Raw genomic sequence first — 22,937 nt, 5'->3', positions numbered from 1 at the left:
GCTGTGGGGTCTGTGCCCAAGGGGACCACGCTTTGAGCAAGCCTCCATCCTTACATTAAAAGAGCAGATTTTTTGCCCAGATCTGCTGTTGATATTCAGAATGAGTTCCCCATGTTGGGTGAGGGAGTTGTGGGCAAGGGAAACCCAGTGCCGCAGGGACCACAAGCAACACAGGAGTCCGTGGGACTCCACAGGACTCAGTCAGACTCCAGCACAACCAGTGTGACTCCAGTGTCTGCCTGGACAAACTGGGATGTTTCCTCTCCAAATGAACTCATGCACCCGAATGGCCCTGGCACGAGTAACCTGGCCCCTGTGCACCCCCATGTCCAAGGGTGCTCAGGCGGTGGGGCCGGTCCTCCAGCTGTGCACCACATCTATGCCTCACTACTCGCCAGCCTGCAGCACTCTCACACAGCACCAGCCCTGGCTGTGACAGGGTCTTCTGCCTGGGACTGTAAAGTACCCCCAAACTTAGGACATGTGGAAGGGCAACAAGCGGATGCTGGCCCCTGTCACCACTGACCCCCTCCGCTCCCTCTGATGGAGCCAGGCAAGGTCTGATGCAGCTAATGCAGGCTGTGGGGCTGGTGCTGTGGCTGCCCCAGCTTCGGGAGCTTCCAGGATAGGCCCAGTTCAGTCTGTGGGCTCCATGTCATAAATGAGTCAGCAGGCCCTGGAGCGTGGCCTCATGGTGCTGCACTGGAACCGATGTAGCTGCCATGGCACTCGTCACAACTGGACCCCTCCACCTCCATGGCATAACCAGTGCTCTGTGCCAGTAAACTGCCCAGGGAACCACAGAATCATGGAATGGTTTGGGTTGAAGGGGCCTTAAAGCTCCTCCAGTTCCAGACCCATGCTGCGGGCAGGGAAACCTTTCACTAGACCGTGGAGATGGGAGAACATGAGAAATGTTCTCTGCTCTGCCTGCGTTCAGGTTAAGACATATAACTTCTGGCTGTTGGACTTGGGACTATGAAACATCACCACTGTGGTGATGGCTTTGCTGGTCCTCAGGATATGGGTGCCCTGGGGTGCTGTGACCATCAGCCTGTGTTCCTCCTACAACATCCTGCCAGGGCCTGATGGGACTCATGCGCCACTTAGCAAACTAAAACTGAGCCCCAAGTGCTTCGGAAGCCCAGCCTAGAGGGGTGAGCCCTGTGCGAACGCTGATGCCGAGCTGTCTTTGCCAAGAGGACTAGTCCTCTCTGAGGCCAGCACACTTGGGGGCAGGTATCCACCAAGGCCCTGAGGCTAAGGATCTGCACTGCTCCAAGAAACAGCTGGGGCCAGTTCTACTTCCCATCTCTCAATGCCATTAGAGCACAGGGAGACAAATCAGCACTCACTGCACTTTGTACCTGCTGTGCCCTTGCAGGAGGTGACAGAAAATCCAGGAGCGGACACTGTCTGTCTGGGCTGCTGGGGTGGGAGATGAGGAAGTGCTGGAGACACCTTCAAGAGAGAACTCCCAGAAATGGGTGGTTCATGTCCAAAGTGGCAAGAGCTCTCCACCAAGCACTTGGAGATGGCCACCTTCAAAATCAGGACACCCATGGTGACCTCCAGCTGATCATTCTGACTCATGGGACCTCTGCTTTGCCTCACCTTTGGGTACTGACACATTTGCTCGGTACAGAGGTCTGGGCAGGTCCCTTCAGAGATCCAACTCCCTCGGAGGAGGCCACAGAGCTGCTGCAAGGGCTGGAGTAGCTCTGCTCTGGAGCCAGGCTGAGAGAGCTGGGCTGGTCCAGCCTGGAGAAGAGAAGGCTCCTGAAGGGGAGACCTGAGAGCAGCTCCAGTGCCTGAAGGGGCTGCAGGAAAGCTGGAGAGGGGCTTGGGATAAGGGCCTGTAGGGACAGGCCAAGGGGAATGGCTTTAACCTGCTTGAGGGGAGACTGAGATGAGCTCTTAGGCAGAAGCTCTTCCCTGTGAGGGTGCTGAGGCGCTGGCACAGGGTGCCCAGAGAAGCTGTGGCTGCCCCATCCCTGGCAGTGTTCAAGGCCAGGTTGGACACAGGGGCTTGGAGCAAGCTGCTCTAGTGGAAGGGGTCCCTGCCCGCGGCAGGGGTTGGAGCTGGATGAGCCTTAAGGTCTCTCCCAACACAAACCATTCCATGGTTCCATGATTCTATGCTGACAGGCTGCATGGCAGCAGGAGAAGAAGCAGTACTTGCACTGCTGGACCCAGCAAAGACCGTGGCTGCCATTTCATCTGACTGAGCTAGAGGCCTGACCTGGGGCTGAAGGAGGCCATGCTTCGTTCCCCACAAAAGGGGACATCCCTGTGCAACGTATTTCCCCCACGGAGCAAACACAGAGCAAGCACACTACCAGGAGAAGTCAGCCCTGGCTGGCAAATGGCCATTTCTGCCTGTGCCCTGAAGGATCCCAACACAATCAGGACAACCAGGGGATGTGACTGGTGCCGGTGCCTTGGGTGCACTGTGTGGGCTGTGGCCTGGGTGCTGTCTGGGTGCTGCCTGGGCACTGCATGGGTAGCTGAAGGGGAAGGGAGGACCCCCAGGAAGTGCGGTTTGGTTTCACTCACCCCCTTTTCTTCTCCGCATGGAGGCTTGGAATCAAGAAACAAAAGACAACATGAATGGCATGCACAGTTCCTGCTTTCATTCCCAGCTCCAGCCTTGCTGCCTGCCTGCCGTGCCTCTTCCTGCAAGCTCTCCTGCCTCCCAGCATGCTGCAGAATCTGGCTCTGGCAGAGGAGCACATCCCGGCCTCACTGGGGCTCTGGGGATGAAGGCAGAGGAGCAGCACCTCGAGCATCCTCCTTGTACTCCTTGGAGGGAAGCTGAGTGCTCATACGGGCCCCATGGGCAGGGACTGGCACTAGCTTTCCACCAGCCCCACCACAGGGATAAGCCCTCCTCCTCTTCCTCAGACTGAGAAAGCTGAGAGGAGGTGCCATGTCAGAAGGAAGTACGACCAGGAGGAGGTCTGGACAGCATTTAATGCCCAAGCCATGGAGAAAGTCTTTTAAAAGCTTTCCATCACTCCCTGCTCTCCAAGGCAGGAGACTGCAACCTGTGCATCTCCCAGAGCCAGTTTCCTCAGCACCCAGCAAATGGCAGGACTGCAGGACAGGAGTGCTTTGTTAGCAGCTTCCTGGGAATCTGCTTTTCCAAGGGCACTGGCACAACATGCAGCAAGAAAACATTATGGTACAGCTACAGTCACAAGGGATGTTCTGCAAGCTGCAGGACAGGGACAGGATGCAAGCGAAAAGGGGCAGGGACCCTCACAGGGGCAAAGCTCCCTGTAAGAAGCTGCAGGTAGAAATGTCCCTTTCCTCAACACCACTGTCCCCTCAGAAGAGGACAGCGGGCTCTAATCCTGCACAGTGCCAAGGCGTGGGGATGGGAACCTGCACAAAACCTCCCCCTTGGCAGTAAAAGCTGGAGGATCAACACCAGAAAACAAAGAGCGGGAGGAAGAACCATCCCCATTTTCCCTGGGATGTCTGCTGGGCCTGGCTACAGCTCACTCCTGATCCACAGGACATGAGGCAGGGACTAACCACTGCAGTTCCCTGGAAAGTCCATGGACTAAGACCAGTCACTAGCTACAGTTCTCCCCCACCAGCAGACATGGGCAGCTGCTGCTCCTGGTCCCTCTCCAGATACAAGAGAGGCAGCGAATAGATGCAGAATCCTGAGGCAGACCTGGAGGACTCATCTTTAACAGACTCGCTGGCAGGGCTGGTTCTCCGCTTTTCGTGACTTCTCTTTCCACCAGCTCGCCCCCCCTCGAGCCCAGCAGCTCTGCTTCCCAAAACACACATACAGGGCTGTCATGGCCATGTCCCACTGGCTGGGGGCCTGTCCCCCAGTGAAGGCGCCCGCATGACACATGCCAGGCTTCGACTGGGGCCCTGTGTTCACCACAGATGGGCACGTGCTGCCAGGAAATGTGTAACGTGCTGCCTGTGTGTGCCAGTAGCCACCCTCATGCTGGTAGGAACTGCTCTCAGGGCCAGCAAGCGAGAGAGAAAACATGAACCCTGGGGTCTGCGCCATGTCCGTGCAAAAGGAAGAGCAAAAAGTGGAAGAAATAGGCTATTCTGAAGCCTCTCCTAATGGCTACCAGCAAACACAGTGCCTTCAGGTTTAGGGATAAAGCTCTGGAGAAGTGAGAGCGGGCTGGGGTGAAGATCGAGGCAGTGGGCTCAGCAAATAAATCACAGTGGCCATCAACCAGCTGATGCAAACACTAAAATGCTGAGATTTGTCCCTTCAAACCCATATTTGAGTATGAGCCAGAGCCGTAAAGGTCTGTTCTTTCAGGAGAACCCCACAGGGTTGTAAAGCCTGGACGTGCCGGTAGGACAGGGAGTGGACCCCAAAAAACAGAGGGGTAGTGGGGTCTCCATTGAGGCTCATGCCTCTCGGGTGGTTCTCCTGCCAGGCAGGACAGGAGTCTGCCACGCAGAGCCCCTGCGCCACGGCCAGCGAGCGCATCTGCACCCATCACCGTGTCTCTGCATGGCAACACCATCCACGCAGCCAGCCGCAGCGTGAACACCGGCACTGCCATGGCTCTCCACTGGTGGGGTGCTACTGGGGGGAACCCAGTGCTACTGGGAAGGTGGGGGCTCAGTGAGGTTTCCAGGACAGCTGGGAAGACTGAGGGGCTCTGGCACAGGGCACGGGGAAGCGAGGATGGGGTGGGGGTGGAGAGGCTTTAAGAGAATACAGGAACATGGAGATGGAAGCTGGGATACCAAGGCATCTGGAACCGTGGGCTGGCTCTGTAGTGACAGCAGAACGTGTGAGTGTGTGCGCACGGTCGTGTGTGTGTGTAAGCGGGAAGTGCCGAGGGGGGGTGCAGCTAATCCGGCAGGGAGAGGAAAATGGGAACAAGGAGCTGTTTGTGGTGCAGGAGGAGCAGGGAATGGATGGACAGATGCTCTTCAGGCACATGGAGCCTGCCTGAGAGGCAGCGTGGAAGGGGTGGGCTGGCTCTATGGGGGGTCCTGCACCCCTATGATGGGCTTTCAGCCCCGCTGTGTCCCATATGCCGCTGAGCACGATGGAGACCTGACAGCAGGAGACGCGTCGCCTCGTGCTCGTGCTCCCACTGGCAAACAGGTGCTGCTGGCTCCAGGCACAGCCCCGCGCGCTCCCTGTGCTCCCGGCTCCACACACGGCCCCGCATGCTCCCCGTGCTCCCGGCGCGATGCCCACCGCCGCTTACCCAGCTCCTCCAGCTCCGCTGTCATGGACTTGGAACGCAGTGTCAGGGTGGTGCTGGGCGCTCTCTTGGGAGGCGGCGGAGCTGAAAGGAAGAGAGACGGCATTTTGCATTTCTTGTCCAGGAACTTACGAGGAGTGGCCAGATGCAGGTGCCACTTCTTCTCCACAGCCTGGATCTCCTCGTACTCGCGGGATGAGGAGTCGCACTGCTGCAGGATCTTATTGAGGCTGCGCGTGGAAGCAAACTTCTTCATGGTCTCGGTAGCACAGTCCCGGGGCACGGGGCCAGCCCCGGTGTGGAGGGGCCGGTGTCTCCCGCAGGCCCCCTCAGCAAAGGAGGAGGAGGAGAGTCCAAGTCATGTCCCCAGCTGTACCTGCCCCCCTGCAGCTACCGGAGATGCTATGAACGCCTCTTGCCGATTAGCTGTGTCCCAGGCAGCTGCCTGCCTGCCTGCGGGACTCAGCAACCAGCTCTGATGGCTGCTTCCCCTCCGCACACGCCATGGGTGGAGGGTAGGAGGCAGAAACGCATCCAACAGGCCAGGGCTCAGTCTCTCATTCCCGCCTCGGCACGGCGCATCCCGGCGCAGCACAGCACAGCCCAGCACAGCCCAGCATAGCACAACCCACCCACCCTGCGCTGCGTCCGGCCCGAGGCTCCGTGCCCTAGCCAAGGGCTGGTGGTGTCCGGCGGCTTATCCCCAGGGGCTGCCTAGCCTGGCCGGCCAGCAGGGCTGCCCCTGAGGCGCTGCATGCCATGAGCCCACCGAGCAGAGACCAGTTGAAGGCTCTTTCTCTTCACTTGGGGCGCCTCCTCCTCCTCCTCGCTGACAAGGCTGGATTCAACGCTCAGGCATTGCCATGGCAACCGGAGCTCCAGGCTTTGCCTGCATCAGAGACCCCATCAGGGGCGGATTCAGCCAGAAAACGCCAGTCCCACACAGGCCTCCATCTCCCCCAGAAGAAGGGGGGGACTGAGGCGGGGGCTTTTGCTGTGGTCCTGCAGTGGGGACTTGGCTCCGGTCCCCGCACCCTGTTCTGAAGAGCGTCCGTCCAGCTCTGTCGGCTCAGGGCAGCAATGGGCAGCGACAGTAGAGACAGGCAGCGATGGACAGCGACAGGCAGCAATGGGCAGCGACAGGCAGCTGCTCACTGGCTGCAGGGCTGGAAGCACCAGGAGGAGCAACAAGCAGTGATCCCAGCACCGATTCCCTCAGCCTTTCCCACTGACTCGTGCTTTCATGCTGTGACAGTATAATTGCAGCTCTTGGTGTCAGCGCAGAGCTGCCTCCTCCCTCCCCACGTGCCTCCCACCCCCCCCCCCAAGGCTCTGCCCCATAGCTGCCTCCCCACACACCCCACAGGCTGCTCCCAGCCCTGTGCTGCCAGCTGCCCTAGATGTGCTGTTTCCTTCCATAGCTGCATGCCATGATGTGTCTCTGCTGCATACAGCTGACAGCTTCCCATCTAGCTGCCCTCCATATTGGCCCTGCACTCCTCAGCTGGATGCCCAGCAACCCGAGGGCTGCCCCGCAGGCCAGGAGCACATAAGCCCACCACCAAACTCTCCTTTAGGCCTCACTTCTAGCCAATGGTCTCAGCTCTGCCCTGGGAACGACAGGGTGAACCAGAACCTTCTGGGGGCCCACACATGCCCAGCAGCCCCTAGACTGGCCATGACCACAGAAGCAACCAAGCCATGGGCAGCTCCCAGGCACAGCAACTGCCCGAGAGAGGACAGGCTCCAGCCTGGCACCCCACACCACCATGGGGTCTGTCCTCCACCCTGGCACCCCCTGTGCTCCTGTGGGCACCATCCTCCACCCTGAAGCCCCCACAGGGACAGATCTCCAACAATGCACATTTAGCGGGGGCAGCTCTCCATCACAACTCCCCTCACACACCAAAGTAAATTCTTTACCATGACACCCCCTGCCTGCCAACGCAGGGCCTGTTGCCCACCCTGACACCCCTCAGGGCAGGGGGAGTCCCTGTCCCTGCTCTGCAGCACCGGCTCCCACTGGCACCACAGAGCGCAGGCACAAGAAGCAGCTCTGCTCCTGAGAAGGTGTGAGAGCGGCTCCCTTGTGAGAACGAAGCTGCTGGTGTCCTGCAGCCTGACTGAGGATGGCACCCACCGGTGTCCTGGCCAGCAGCTGAGGTGCTCTGCTGCTGCCCTGCTACCAGACTACCATCCCCGTGCCCCTGTGTTGTTCCCAGCTGCAGCCACCAGCGCATCCTGGTGTGGCAGCGCTGCACGTGTGGAGGTTTCTATGCCCAGGATGGGCGGTTGTCCACTCATGCCCTCCTTCCTCACCAGCTGCAGCTCCACAGCCTCATGGTGCCCACCCATGTAGTAGGTGCATGCAGCAGGCTCATGCAGCAGGTGTATCGAGTGGGCTCACGCTGCGCTCCTGAAGCAGGCTCATACTGTGGGTGCATGCAGCAGGCTCATACTGTGGGTGCATGCAGCAGGCTCATTCAGTGCCTGCATGCAGCAGGCTAATGCAGCAGGCTCATACTGTGGGTGTGTGCAGTGGGCTTGTCCTACGGCTCCTCCCGGCAGCACCATGGGTCTCTGCACAGCTGCTCGCATTCAGGCCACACAACCCCCACTGGGGGAAACACGCAACTCCAGACCTACCCTTCTTCCGAACAACTTCTTCTGATTCTGGCTTGCGGCTGACAGAAACAACCTTCATCACCAGGTGGTTCCCCCCCTGCCGGATCAAGGAGACGACCTGCTTGTGCCCCACCTTCACCACGTTGACGCCATTCACCTAGGACACAAACAAGAGAGCAGTGTAAGGGCTGGCTGCCACAGAGCAAGGCCGATGTCCAGGCATGAAATGTGATGATTTTGCACCTGGTTTTACAGCCCAGCATGTTCTCATATTTCAGCTATCCCTGTGGGATGTCACAAGTGACCACAACCTTCTGGAGAAGCAGAGGAACCTGCAGCGAGATCAGTGTTCACCTGTGCACGCAAGTGGCAGGAGGTACCTCCTGTTCCTACTGCCCACAAAGGCAGATCCCTAAACACTGGGCACTTCCTAGTGCTGCCAGGAGGTTTGGCAACCACGGGGGGGCTTCTAGACCTGCAAGTCCTGCGCTGCTGCTGCAGGAGCTGGAAGAGGTGCTGCAAGAGCCACAGAGCACATGGAGGGGGATAACCCCAACCCATGCAGCTGCCCTGTCCCCACAGCACCCACCCGTGTGTGCAGAGATGCAAACTGCTCCCCCAGCTACCAACACGCTGATCTGCTCCTTCCAGTGTCTATACGACACAAACTGAAGCTCATTGCTGTGGTTGTTTTTAGTGCTAATATAACCTACTGGGGCTCCCTGGCCAACGAGCGCTGGGCTGAGAGGACAGGTCAGACAACCCCTGGGACACAAACCCCAGAAATACAGGAAAATGCAATCTCAGTACTTGGATATCTACCAAACACCAACCAACACCAGGTTCTCCACAGGTGTTAACAGGCGGACCCTCACCATGAGTAACAGAGGTTTAGATGTAACAGGGATGAGTTTGGGTTGAAGGGACCTTAAAGCCCATCCAGCTCCAACCCCTGCCACGGGCAGGGACCCCTTCCACTGGAGCAGCTTGCTCCAAGCCCCTGTGTCCAGCCTGGCCTTGAACACTGCCAGGGATGGGGCAGCCACAGCTTCTCTGGGCACCCTGTGCCAGCGCCTCAGCACCCTCACAGGGAAGAGCTTCTGCCTAAGAGCTCAGCTCAGTCTCCCCTCGGGCAGGTTAAAGCCATTCCCCTTGGCCTGTCCCTACAGGCCCTTGTCCCGAGCCCCTCTCCAGCTTTCCTGCAGCCCTTCAGGCACTGGAGCTGCTCTAAGGTCTCCCCTTCAGGAGCCTTCTCTTGTCCAGACTGACCCAGCCCAGCTCTCTCAGCCTGGCTCCAGAGCAGAGCTGCTCCAGCCCTCACAGCATCTCCATGGCCTCCTCTGGCCTCGCTCCAGCAGCTCCATGTCCCTCTTGTGCTGCTGCCCCAGAGCTGGGTCAGGACTGCGGGGGGGTCTCCCCAGAGAGCAGCAGAGGGGCAGGATCCCCTCCTGAAATCTGATTTTGGTGAAATCACAAACCTGCTCCAGTTAAATCATCTCTTAATCTTTTTTTTTGGATAAACTCCCTTTCATCATACCAAGCCCCTTTGCTCTACCGACCTCAGGCTGCAGGTCCCTTACAGACCAGTCGTGACTGTGGGTCCCTCTAGAGTGGGTCTGGTCACCGTGCAGCAGCAGGTCTAGAGCTCAGCCCTGGACAGATCCACCAGAGGCCGTGTCTCATGATGGTTCCTCACCCACAAGGACTTGCCAAGTCCCATCACGTGGTATGCTTGTGAACCACTTCCCATTGCTCTGTGGGTTTTACAATGGGGACATTAAGAGAGTGGTGAACTAAACCTGTTACATCTCAACGGTACATTCATCCAACAAACCTGACACCTCAAATACGAAATAAAGCTTATTTTGTGAAGGTTTCTGCTTGTCATTATATCCATCAGCAGTATCTGAACAGTTACTTTTTGCCAGTAATTGACACCAGACTCAGAGGTTTATGATCAACGGGATCATTCCCCTTGCCCCTTCCAGATGCCAGCACTGTGCCAGTATCCTGGCCCTGCCCCAGCACCACAGCCACCAACTGCAAACACTGACAAATTACCACCTGACAGATGCTTCCAGCTTCAGTTACTAATGGCTTGGAAGACGTTTCATCATCCGCATGTGACAGTGCACAGCACCCTGCTCCCTTCCAAATAAAGAACAAACACTGACAAAACATGCCTGGGCTTTCTGTTTCATTTTTCATCATCCAACCCTGTCCACCCAAATGGGCAGCAGATCAGATTGTTTTCACAGAATCAAGGAATGGTTTGGGTCAGGAGGGACCTTAAAGCTGATCCAGTCCCAACCCCTGCCATAAGCAGGGACACCTTCCACTAGAGCAGCTTGCTCCAAGCCCCTGTGTCCAACCTGGCCGTGAACACTGCCAGGGATGGGGCAGCAACAGCTTCTCTGGGCACCCTGTGCCAGCGCCTCAGCACCCTCACAGGGAAGAGCTTCTGCCTTAGATCTAACCTGAACTTCCCCAGTTTTAGTTTGAGCCCATCACCCCCTGTGCTGCTACAGTCCCTAATGAAGCTACAGTCCCGTCTCAGGCATCCTCATAACCCACTTCAGACACTGGCAGCTGCTCTGAGGTCCCCATGCAGTCATGCAGCTGTAAGATGCCAACCTCACTGCGCATCTTCATCTTCTGCTGGGTGCTCCTTGGCTGTGTGGAGCAGCTCAGGGAGATCAACACCAGCTTTACCCAGCACACTAAAGGCCAGCTGTGAAGGACAAGAAGGACATGACACTGGCCAGTAAGCAGAGAGTCCCTGTGCCACGCTTGCTCGGGAGCCCTGACTTGACGCTGCGACTCTCTGAAACCTCCCTGGCCAGAGGACATCAACCCAAAGCCACAACCGAAGTGGCCAGAAATGTGCCAGAGCTGGGTGAAGTTCCCCAGTCTGCAAAGGACAGCTTGATCACTGGTGTGGGAGTATGAGGAGTCTGTCCTTTGGGAAAACAAACACCTCTGCATTGCTTAAAACAGAGGGAACAGCACATGAAAGGTGTCCCAAGTCCCCAGGTCTTTTCTGTGAAAGATGGAGTAAACCCAAGGATGCGCTCAAAGCTGAGGAACTGTAGTTCAAGGAGTAACATATTGCAGAAAGCAGGTAAGAGAAGCAGTCAAGAGGCTACAGTAACCTAGAAGGTGATGAATGGATGTTACAGTTAAGCTGATCACAGGGAGACTGGTCAGTTGCTTGCACTAAGCAATAATGTACAGAAAAAAACAATTCCTGAGAAATATGAAACCCTGATTTATCCCCAATTCCTGCTGATGGTCAAGAACATAAACTACAGAACCCTCCAACTGCAAACAACTTTGGCTAAACCAACAGCAAAGTTTCTCTAACAGATGCTCCTGAAGAATTCAAAATACAAAGAGAAATGCATGTCTCATGAGGTTACCCCACTGAGATGAGGGTGGGAAGATTTTCAGTTCTTTTTCAGCTTCAAATCTGCCCTGAACCAACACAGCACCAGAAAACGAGCTCCCAGCGGCTGTAACCTGCAGGGAGCTGAGCTCTCACCACCACCGAGGGAACCAGTGGTCATGTGCAGCCACTGTTCTGCAGTGGGAGGGAGGTCAGACACCAGCAGTGAGCCGCTGGTGGCAAAACACACAGAGTGAGGTGCCCAAGGGGAAGCCGTCAGCACCCCCAGAGCATGACCCCCAGGTCATGATTTTCCCCCTCTGCTGCTCTCTGGGGAGACCTCCCCTGCAGCCCTGATCCAGCTCTGGGGCAGCAGCACAAGAGGGACGTGGAGCTGTTGGAGCGAGTCCAGAGGAGGCCATGGAGATGCTGTGAGGGCTGGAGCAGCTCTGCTCTGGAGCCAGGCTGAGAGAGCTGGGCTGGGTCAGTCTGGACAAGAGAAGGCTCCTGAAGGGGAGACCTGAGAGCAGCTCCAGTGCCCAAAAGGGCTGCAGGAAAGCTGCAGAGGGGCTTGGGATAAGGGATGTAGGGACAGGCCAAGGGGAATGGCTTTAACCTGCCCGAGGGGAGACTGAGCTGAGCTCTTAGGCAGAAGCTCTTCCCTGTGAGGGTGCTGAGGCGCTGGCACAGGGTGCCCAGAGAAGCTGTGGCTGCCCCATCCCTGGCAGTGTTCAAGGCCAGGCTGGACACAGGGGCTTGGAGCAAGCTGCTCTAGCAGACTGGGTGACGGTCTCAGCCAGGCCATCCCCACCTGCAGCAGTAAGGAACATCAGAACTGTGCTCTCAGGAGCACAAAACCATCTCCCACAGGGGCAATAAAGCACTTAGACATAAAAGGACGAGGCAGCAAAATAAATCAAGCAGTGTTCCAGCCCCTGAGCAGACCTGTGTACGGAGGATCTCTGCAGCTGACAGCACAGGGCTGTCTGATGATGCTGGAGCTACACGAGGGATGCCTGAGACACAGACCCACAAATCAGTTTTTGGTCCCAGTCTATGAAGTGAAGAGATGAACCTTCAAGAAGACCAGCAGCTGGGAGTCCTGCCCATTTAACTACACATTCCACATCACTGCTGGCCTTCAACTGGGGAGGTGTTGGGATAAGAAAGATTGGACAGCGGTGGACCCGTGACTCAACGTGATCCAGCAATAATGAATTCCAACAACTGCCTAATGAGGATGCCCTGCTCTTGGAGATGTGCATTTGGCCTGGAAGAGGACAGGAGATAAAATCATGCAGAAAAGGTCTACAAAACATAAAAGAACATACACACAGATGTGGAGACACAATATCAAAGTCTGGGCATTATAAACTGCTGCAACTACCTTCTGAGGAGCCAAATGGTGCATCCAGGAGGATTCCCAAACCAAGTGAGAGGGCAAAAGGTGGCAGATAGGCCATCATGCAAATAGATGCAGAGTAATGCTTGTAGGGAAGAGCCCTCTGAATTTATGCTGATGCTGAATACAGACTTGGTGGGTGCAGCTCCAGACAGGCCTTGGAGCTGACACCGACTGGTCTCAAAAGTCATGGGCTCCATGCACAACAGCAGCCAAGAAAATATATCATGGCAGAGAGTGAAACCAAGTTGGGGAACGTCATCTGTGCTGACCCTGCACATGCATAGCTTCGGTGCTGTGTGCAAGTCTGGATCAGCAGCTCAAGGAAGAAGTGGTAGAACTAGAGAAGAGCAACCAAGATGGTCAAGGGAATAGAGAAACTGGCCAATGAGACAGACTGGGAAGGCTGGGACTGCAGCTGGGGAAGAGAAGGCTGAAGCATGTGCATGGCGAAGGCTTACAGAACTCCCCAAGGCAGAGGCCCCAGCAAAGGCAGCACTGCTGTTCACTACATCCTGCAGTGTCAGGACAGGGCTCTCAGTGGGACTAGTGGCAGATCAGGTGAAACCAGACAAGAGCAAGAAGTCTTTATGCAGCATGCAATGGTCTTCTGGAGCTCACTGCCATGGGAGGCCTGAGGTGGACAGTGCTGGCAGATCTGGAGAGAGATCAGATGAATTCCTTGGGAATAGGTCCATGCACAGACACTAAGATGGCTGAGCAGGGTCATTCCTGCTAATGCCCTCAGTACAACGATGCTGGATGCTGGAAGGCACATGGGAAACAGCCAGGGACATGTGATCTCCTTAATTAACAGCATCTTGTATTGCCACTGTCCCCGTGAAGGAAGGAATCCTTTAATGGCCACCAGTATCTACAATGCACTACAATGTAGTGTTTGATTGTTGGAGGAGGGTGAAGGTGCTATCACCACAGCTTCAGCAAGCATGCTCCGGTCCATTCTGGACACTTCAGAACCCAAATTATGTTGATGAGTGAGAAGCAGCTTTGAGAAATGCACAGTATTCTCAGAAAATGAGAAAGGCCAAGTTGAGTTCTGAGGAAAGACTGGAAGAACCACACGTGATGTGATGGTATCTGTCTGCACCTTCCTTATGTGGTATCTGTACAGAAGAAGCCTGACCTGACAATGAATCACCTGAATCATACACGTCCAAGGAACAAGTTGTTACTTAAATGAACGTAAGCTCTGAAGTTTGAATTAGGTTTGTTCTACCCCAGAGCTCCATCACAGCCACCCACCAGGAGAGCAATGGGTCCATCAACCAGGACAAGCACAGACAGCTGGGCCTAGGGACTTGGGGATCAACCTTCACCGACAAGAACAAACCTGTCCATCCCTCCAGAGAGCAGAGCAGAGGGTTTCTGACAACTTCATCCTTTCAGCATTTCAAAGTGCTCAACCTGGAGACAAGCTGCAAGATTATCCACACCCTAAAATGCTCCTTCTGAGAACCTGAACCCTAAACTGTCTTTCCCACCTCTCCAGGCAATGTCATTCTCCAATCATAGGGTTTACTGGTGCAGAAGTGCTTTGAAATGTTGTTTCACTAAAATCCATGATTGTGGTTATCCTGGGGATCTTCTGCACATGCCCCCAGATCTGCAGTGAGCTGTCTCCTCCAAGCTGGGTGATGGAATTAGGCACCCACCAGGCAGAGCTGCTGCCCCCATCAGCCCTCCTTCAGGATCCTGAGCAGGATGCCTCAATTCCTCTTTCAGCCTGTGAATCACCCTGAGGGCCTTTTAGAATCCCACTTGGTGACATCAGACCATAGGTGCGTATGTCTGACTTGCACAAAGTGATGTTCTAGTGATCTTCTGAAGCTGCAACCAGCACAGGCGAGTCCACAGAACCGGGGAAGTTTGTCCTTTACATACGCTAAATCTCTGCCACATCCTACGCAATCAAATGAACAGTAACACAATTATCTTGGAGAAACCTATGTCCTTCACTGAATTACAATTTTCCAGGGTGATTTCACATTCTGTAACCTACATTCCCTGCTTGCAGACACATCCTCATCCGGGATGGGTTTGCTTCAGCAGGAAAGTCGGATCCCTCTGCAGCAGTTCCTCCAGCATCAGCTATCCCCTCTGTCTGGTACCTGCGGTCCTCTCAACCTGGGGATTTGGCACTATTTTGAAACACTGACAGGAATGTTGAGCTGTAGGCACCAAAAATGTAAAGAGACCTTGATGGTGATGGCCCTGCTTGTACCTTCCCCTTAGCAGATGCTTTTGGCAATGTCCCCCTGCTTCACTTCACAGCGCTTCTAAGCTATGTTTATTGTGAGTTCATTTATACATGAGCCATGTGGTTATTAAGGGAGTCAAACCTTTGTGACCATAGGCCTTCCTTTGACCAGTCCCATGGTGCTCTCAAGAGAAGACACCATGTTTGCTCCCACCTCCCATGGCACCACACTGCACGCTGTTCATCCAATCTTTCCTTCCCTAATTCTTTGTTGATTGTGCTCCCCATGAATCACTTCATTACTTTCCCCAGCATCAATGCTGAGCTAAACGAGCTCTTGCTTCCACAATCACCTATTTTACACCCCGGCATACAGAACAGCAGTAGCCCTCTACCAGCTCTTGGGGAGCTCATGTAGCCCAAGACTAGAAGGCACCCGAAGCAGCTCTTCACCAGGCTCCTCGACACTTGGGATTTGTTATTCAAGCCTGTTAATTTGAGTAGCTTTATTTTTAGCAAATACTATCTCACTTTCTCCTTGGTTACAGCTGGGAAACTTTCTGTTCCAAGCACATCATATGGATAGATACATCTTCCTGATTTGTTCCAAACTCAGCGCAGAACATTTCTGCCTTTTTTTTTTCTTTTGCACCAGAATATACAATTTCATCATTTACATATAGAAATGGATCTCTACCAGACTTTTTTTCCCTTCTAATGCTCCAAAATTTCTTATTATCTTTACATATCGGCCTTTGATATTTCCTTTGGCTCCCCTTATCAACCTCCTACACACTCCAGCTCAAATTAACCACATTTCCTTCTCCTTCCCTTGCTAACCTTTCCAGCAAGAAGGGGATATGTGTGTCTGTAAGCAATATTTAACTGCTCCTTCATTATTTCACTCAAGTGGGTGATGGCCCAGCAGATTTCCCCCGCCTTGATTTCTGGACTGCATTTAGCAGCGTGTCCTCACATAACCCTTTGATTGCGTTAATTATGTCAAATTGATGCACCCAACTATGAGAAACTGAGGTTCAGACAAAGGTCTCACTCTTGTCCATGAGATGCTCCAGGCTGCTGCCATGCTCTGCACATGATCAGGGCCCCACAACTGGATCTGCTGCTACACCTGTACAGTGCCACTGAGCAACCGATTCTGTTTTCAAATGTGTGAAATGAAATTCACAGAATCATGGGATGGTTGGGCTGGAAAGGAACAGTTCCTCCAGCTCCAACCCCTGCCACGGGCAGGGACCCCTTCTACCGGAGCAGCTTGCTCCAAGCCCCTGTGTCCAACCTGGCCTTGAACACTGCCAGGGATGGGGCAGCCACAGCTTCTCTGGGCACCCTGTGCCAGTGCCTCAGCACCCTCACAGGGAAGAGCTTCTGCCTAAGAGCTCAGCTCAGTCTCCCCTCTGGCAGGTTCAAGCCATTCTCCTTATCCTGCTCCTTCATCCCTTGTCCAAAGCCCCTCTTCAGAATCCGCCAAACTTGTCACATTCTAAGGCAGACCCCAGGCTAAGTCAGATGAATTCACTGCCCCACATTCCATCTCCACATGTATTTGGTCTCTGCAGGCAGAGCAGCTCATAGTCAGGCAGCACCTTCATGTCCTTCTCTGGACTCGCTCCAACAGCTCCGTGTCCCTCTTGCGTGTATCCCACAGCAACAGTATTTCACTAGAGGCAGAAGAGACATTCAGGAAATGTTTCCCTGTTGAACCAGCCTCTGCCCCAGCAGGTTTTCTCTTTACCCACAGGGAAAGGTGATTGCGGGGTCCCTTCATCCCCAGTGCAGACACTGCCCCAGCAGCCTTTCCCTGCCCACACACCTGGCTTTGGCACTGAGATCCCTTGTCAGTTGCTAATTGTAATTTTAACAATGCTTTTGTATGACTGTGAAATAAAGCCCCAAATAATGACAATATCCACAAATTTATACCCAGTTTTGTATCTAATGTCCGTAAATCCTATGTGCAGACACATGCATGCTCAACAGATGTATAAAATGGAAGTGTAAGTCCAAAGGCTGTTGTTCACATCACTTGTTACAAGCTCCTCAAGGGAAAAAATCCAGGCTCTAAACCCTGCCAGGCTCAGATGGAAGACATGGCTCAACACTATGGGCTGTGCTCTTCAATACCGGTCAGACATGGCAGGAATTGCAAACCCCACACCCTGACAGGTCTCATCTTGTCCCAGATGGTGACACTTCCACAGCCTGGCACTGCCTCACTGACTGCAGCAAGCCAGGCAAGCACTAACTGCACAAGGGTGTCATTGCCTTGTCTTTCATGCTGGTGATGGGTTTGGAGAGGCTGTCACCAGGTGCCGTCTGCAGCAGCTACTGCATTGACATCCCACCTCATCCAAAGGTATCTCAACACAGCCCGTTGCTGTTCTCTGCATGGTCACCTCAATCCCTGCAGCTTGGAGCCTTCCCTCAAGAAAAGCCACATCTTTGTGTTGCTGCATTTTATCCAGCTAGACCACATTTTAACAGCCACATCCACTTTCCTTGCCCTCTGAAAACCTCTACCAGTGAGAAGAGCACCTCCACATGTACTGTCCACAAGCCCCTCCAGTCTCTGGCCGAGGACATATCCTCAGCCAAAGCACAGGCACCCTTTGCTTCAGCAGCATCTGCAGGTTTCTTGACCCAGACTGTCCAAGTGAGGCACACAAGAGTAAACCCACCTACCTCTACACCCTGCCAAGCCGTTCAGCTCTGAGCGAAGGAGCTCAGGTGTTGTGACTATGAATACTGAATTCCTCAAAATTCCTAGTGCTCCTTTCCACTTCAACCCACCTACCTATGTGCATCCTTCCTTGGCAGTTCACACCATGCAGCAGCACCAAACCAAAGAGGTGACAGCAGAAGACAGCTCCTGGCCACGGAGGTGATGGAACCTCTCCAACCCTGTGTCCTACCTAACGGCTGCAGCGCTGGCATTGACATGGGAATTCCCTGAGTATACAGGGAACTCAAGAATGGAGACGCTTCCCAAAGGTGACCCGGAGGACACCTGAGCCCTACTGAAACACACCCAGATGTTACAAGCAAAACTGGTTTATTTCTGTGAGGATGACCTTGTAACTGGAGTTTGACGTTGAGGGATAGTGCGTTGTTTATGTAAAACCAGCAGAGATCCTTGGCTCTGAATCCAAGAACTGTTGGATATAAACCAGGAAAACTGATGTTGCAATCAAGGCCATTCAAACAGCTTGAAGTAGACTGATGGCTGATCCTGGCAGAGAATTTCTGGGGAGAAACCTCATTAAATGACCACCGATGACCATCAAGAGACCCCCATGGACAGTGATTAGCAGGAAAGACACAACAATTACTGACAGCAGTAGTAGCAGATTACTGAGCAATCATTGTAACTGGGAGCGTTCCACCTTGTACCTCTTATGTATAAATCTAATGACCTGAAACCAGCACTGGGTGATGTATCCACTTCTAGCATAACACGGAGAGCTGCCGGCAGCTCCGCCTCAGCCACCCAATCATGCCCTGCTGCTCTCCTGCAGGAGTCTCGGCACTCAGATGCTGCCTCCTGGGACACCTCTCCTGCAGAGGGTGGGAAATGCAGGTGACTTCTGAACAGGATTTGTCAAATGGATAAGGAACAGCCTGTCCAGAGAAGTGGTAAATGCTCCATTCCTGGTGGTGCTCAAGGCCAGGCTGGACAGAGCCTTGGGTGACAGTGTGGTGTGAGGCATCCCTGCCCATGGCAGAGGGCTAGAACTAGTTTATCTTATGGGCCTTTCCAACCCCAACCGTTCTATGATTCTACAATAAAGAAGAACAAAACACATTTAAATGCAGGGAGAGCTCTGCCTTAGAAGAACAGAATTCAGGAAAGGAGCCACACAAATCAGAGGCCACCCTGGTGAAAAACCTTCAGTAGTTCTGCCGGGTGACCTTGTGCTGAAAGAGTGAGGAAGCATAAGCAGGTCTTCTGCTATCTACCGCATCCCTTGGTATTGTCACAGTGAAGGCTGTCACCAGACATGGGACACAGACACCATGTGCCAGCCAGAACTACTATCCTGGAAGGTTTGCTGCCTGCCCCACTGCATTGGCAGTGCTGTGGAATGATTTGGAGACCCTGTCCTTCTGATCACTACCCCTTGCTGCTCATCCAGGTGGGTCACAGTGACACATTCAGGGAACACACTGAGTAGCTTGAAGTCTGCAAGGCTTTGGGGCCATAGGCCCTTGAGACACAGCAAGAGCGTGTTCCAGCTCCATTCTCAACAGTCTGTCCCCAAAAACTCTTCAGGCTGAAGTACAGACCCACTGGAGCACACACGCCTGCCAGAGCCATGCCTGGCCCTGCAGCTGATGCTGCCCACTGTGAGTGAGCTTCCCTGATCCTAGTGCCCCACTGGGGGATGACAGAAGATTGCCAGGAAGAGAAAGACCCTGTGTAACTGCGAGAGGGAAGAACACCTCAGCAACCACCCTTGCTGCAGTGCAGAGAATGGCTTTAAACTGGGTCATCAGAGAATGGCGACCTAAGCCCAGAGATCAGAGGAAGGTCTGGAGGAAGTATTCCAGTAAAGGTTCACTAGAGCAGCTTGCTCCAAGCCCCTGTGTCCAACCTGGCCTTGAACACTGCCAGGGATGGGGCAGCCACAGCTTCTCTGGGCACCCTGTGCCAGCGCCTCAGCACCCTCACAGGGAAGAGCTTCTGCCTAAGATCTAACCCATACCTGCCTAATACATGTGTCTAACACCTGCCTTCTGAGGGTAGGAGAGGAGCAGCGGGGTCTGTCACCATCACCCAAGAGGAGGCGGTGGGTGAGGTCATCCACAAACAACTAGTGAAAGTCTTGCAAGTTCTTATTGTCTCCAGGATTTCAACTGTCCAGATGTCTGCTGGGAAGGCAACGGATCACTGCCAGGGAACCCAGGAGGATCCCAGACCACTGGTGACAATTTCCAAACAAAACAAACACTGCCTGCTAGAGGTGATCTCTGCTTGACCTGCTGCTCACCAAGAGGGCAAAACTGGTGGGGAATGTGGTGATGGGGCAGCAAGGGCGAGGGGGCTGCACGGAGCACCTGGAGAAGGCTCAGGACAGACTTCAGCTCCCTGAGAAGACCCTGAAGGGAAGGGGTGGATGCTTTGCAAAGTGAAGTTGTTGAATGTCAGTAACAACCCACCTCCCCTGTCATTTAGGCACTTTGCAGAGGGGCAGCCTGGGGAGAAATCAAGCTTCTTAATGACCTGAAACAAAACATGTGAGGAGAAAAAAATGACAGGTACCAAAGCAATGAAAACAATGCTCAAGCACAAAGCACAGGATCAGGAAGGCCAAAGCCCAGCTGGAGCAAAGACTATATCAGAAGACATTCAGTAGAACACAGACATCTTCTGGGGTTCACTGGCACCAAAAGGAAGTTTGGGAAAATGTGAGTGTGCTGATGAAAAATCAGTCGTGGCCAATACAGGTGTGACCAAAGTGCTTAACTCTGTGCTGTGTCTCAGTGCTCATGGACAAAGTGTGCTCACAGACCTTGGAGCCTGACAGACAATATAAGATAGACAGCCAGTAGTGGGAAAGCAACAGGTTCTTTGCAACAGCTGCTGCATCCATTGGAAGAGTTCAAGAGGAGAGACACAAAAATGGCCAGAGGGATGGAGCATCTCTTCTATGAGGAAAGGCTGAAAGAGCTGGGTCAGCCTGGAGAAGAGAAGGCTCCTGAAGGGGAGACCTGAGAGCAGCTCCAGTGCCTGAAGGGGCTGCAGGAAACCTGGAGAGGGACCTGGGACAAGGGCCTGTAGGGACAGGCCAAGGGGAATGGCTTGAATCTGCCAGAGGGGAGACTGAGCTGAGCTCTTAGGCAGAAGCTCTTCCCTGTGAGGGTGCTGAGGCGCTGGCACAGGGTGCCCAGAGAAGCTGTGGCTGCCCCATCCCTGGCAGTGTTCAAGGCCAGGCTGGACACAGGGGCTTGGAGCAAGCTGCTCTAGTGGAAGGTGTCCCTGCCCGTGGCAGGGGTTGGAGCTGGAGGAGCTTTAAGGTCCCTCCCAGTCCAAACCATTCCATGATTCTACAGCTTCTGCCCTGACTAGGAGCCTGTAACACACGCTCCTGTTGAACAAGGCTGGGCTCCCAGCCTGCCCAGCAGCCTGAGGGGAGTTATCACCCTTTCCCCTCAGCGCTGGGGAGGCTGCACTGGAATACTGTGCTCAGTTTTCAGCCACTGAGTTCAAGAGATGGGAACACACTGAAGAGGCTCCAGACCCAGATCCCACAACAAAAAGCCAGCTAGGAGCCTGTGACTGCTCACAGGGACTTACAGAGATGACTGAGCTGAACTGCTCCTGAAGGAGCAGCTCATGTAACGAACATGGCCAGTAGCCACAGATTGTGGTTTGGGAGGCTCAGGCTGGTCTCAGACTCTAGATAAAGAACGAGACTCCAGGAGCACAGAAGGGCTCCACAGCAGGCCACCAGAAGGACCAGAGCAGCACCAACATGCACATGGTTTCCTACAGAAGGTTCCTAACGCTTGGCTGGACAGAGCCACAGTTGACCTGATGTAGTCTTTCTCAGAGCAGGATCCCAAAGAACCCTTCCAACCAGCACTTTTGTGCCTCTACAGAGAAGAGAACACCCAGCTGCGGGTTCAAAAGCTGGCTCAGGAAGAAGATCAGCCCAAACTTACAGTTTCACTGTGCAATAGAGTAACTCATTGACGGAAAAAGCCATCCCCAGAGAGCCCTGACAGGAGCAATGGGAGAAGATGCTCTTCATTTTCCCGCTAAAAGCTATGTGGAAACTACTGAGACACATGCTCAGAGAACTAAGAGAAAATCCCTCCATTTGAGGATGTAAAAGACTCGTATGTAACCAGGACTCAAGGTTTTGCAGTGGGTAAGGACCTGGCCACAGCTCAGGATGAAAACACGGTCCACCAAGCTACTTAACCACATTTGCTCATGGTCTTTCTGTTACTAAAAGGAGTCCTCAGAGCTACCTGACATCCAGGCCACTCACTGAAAGCTGGAGTTTCCAGATAGCCAAGACAACCCATGTGGGAGCTGGGGATGCTGCAGGGTGCACTCAGCAGCACAGAGAGGGACTTGCAGTGATGGGGAAGTAAAAACAATCCACATTCTTGTCAGAGACTGGTCACATCTTGCCACCACTGAAGGTACTGCTGATGAAGGCATCTCTAGCAACACAGTCACAGTATAGAATCCAGTACTACACACAGAGTAAAGCCAGGCCTCCAACACTGTCCCCTGCTGCCATACGGCTCAACACACCTCTACGTGATGGCCTCCACAGCGAGGAACTTGAGGAAAGTTTCAGAGCTGTGATGAAACCTTGTGCTATTGAAGTTCTGGGTCCACCATCAACTCAAAACGATTTCTGTGGGACAGGTGGACTGCAATGAGCAAGTGGGATGGAATGGGAGAAATGAACCAAATCTCCTCTTGAGGTGATGGAGATACCATGCTCAGAATCATGTGTGGGAACTGCAACCCCTCCTGTTCCCGCTATGCGGATAATTAAAGAAGAAGAATAATTGCTGATAGTGCCCCTGGGTCTTGAGTAAGCCAAGGAGTGTTTGGATGCAAGGTCGGGCTGGGAAGGAGGCTGGGGAGTGATTGTTTATAGAATGGAATTTATAGTGACTGAAAACAGTCACTGGGAATGATGTGGTTTCTGTTTGGCTTCACGGCTCGGACCCGTATCTGTGTGCTGTATATTACCATGCCTGAGTGAATAAAGTGGAACGACTCGTGAAAGCGGAGTGTGTGCGCGCATGTGTGCGGGTGTGTGTGTTTAGCCTTTCTTTACAGACACCGCTATGGTGTTCAAAGACTGAACCTCCAAATTGAAACACTGTGTCCAGGAAGGGTTTCCTTCTCCTGTGCCTGCTGCCGCAGACCAGCAAACAGGACAGACTCACAGCAACCTCAGCGCTGCTTCTGAGCCTCCAGAGGTCAGCACCTCAGAGCACACGGACACCACAAAATTCCCCGACTTCACATGGGGGAGTCATCGCTGGTTCCTCCTGAAGGCTTTGCCACCATAAACCTGAGGAGAACCAGTCAGTGGTAACTGC

At 53.9% G+C, this 22,937-nt stretch overlaps 1 protein-coding gene across 9 annotated transcripts in view; it reads right to left on the bottom strand.

Moving 5' to 3' along the window:
* SHANK3 (SH3 and multiple ankyrin repeat domains 3) overlaps positions 1-22,937 on the bottom strand; it is a 329,535-nt gene that overhangs the window by 43,276 nt on the left and 263,322 nt on the right. For 8 of the 9 annotated variants that reach the window (XM_062625226.1, XM_062625229.1, XM_062625231.1 and 5 more), the window contains 3 exons: positions 7,860-7,995; positions 5,217-5,297; positions 2,557-2,580 (listed from right to left, as the gene is read on the bottom strand). In XM_062625226.1, coding sequence (XP_062481210.1) covers positions 2,557-2,580; positions 5,217-5,297; positions 7,860-7,995 — 241 coding nt within the window. The remainder of the gene's footprint in view (positions 1-2,556; positions 2,581-5,216; positions 5,298-7,859; positions 7,996-22,937) is intronic. The other variant, XM_062625228.1, reaches the window with a different exon arrangement.

Source organism: Pezoporus occidentalis, unplaced genomic scaffold (assembly GCF_034315485.1).
Source record: "Pezoporus occidentalis ecotype Australia unplaced genomic scaffold, CSIRO_AGI_Poc_V1 ctg279, whole genome shotgun sequence".
In the NCBI taxonomy this organism is placed as follows: domain Eukaryota; kingdom Metazoa; phylum Chordata; class Aves; order Psittaciformes; family Psittacidae; genus Pezoporus; species Pezoporus occidentalis.
The sequence above is the reverse complement of the archived record's forward strand: the minus strand, read 5'-3'. Positions and strand labels throughout refer to the sequence as shown.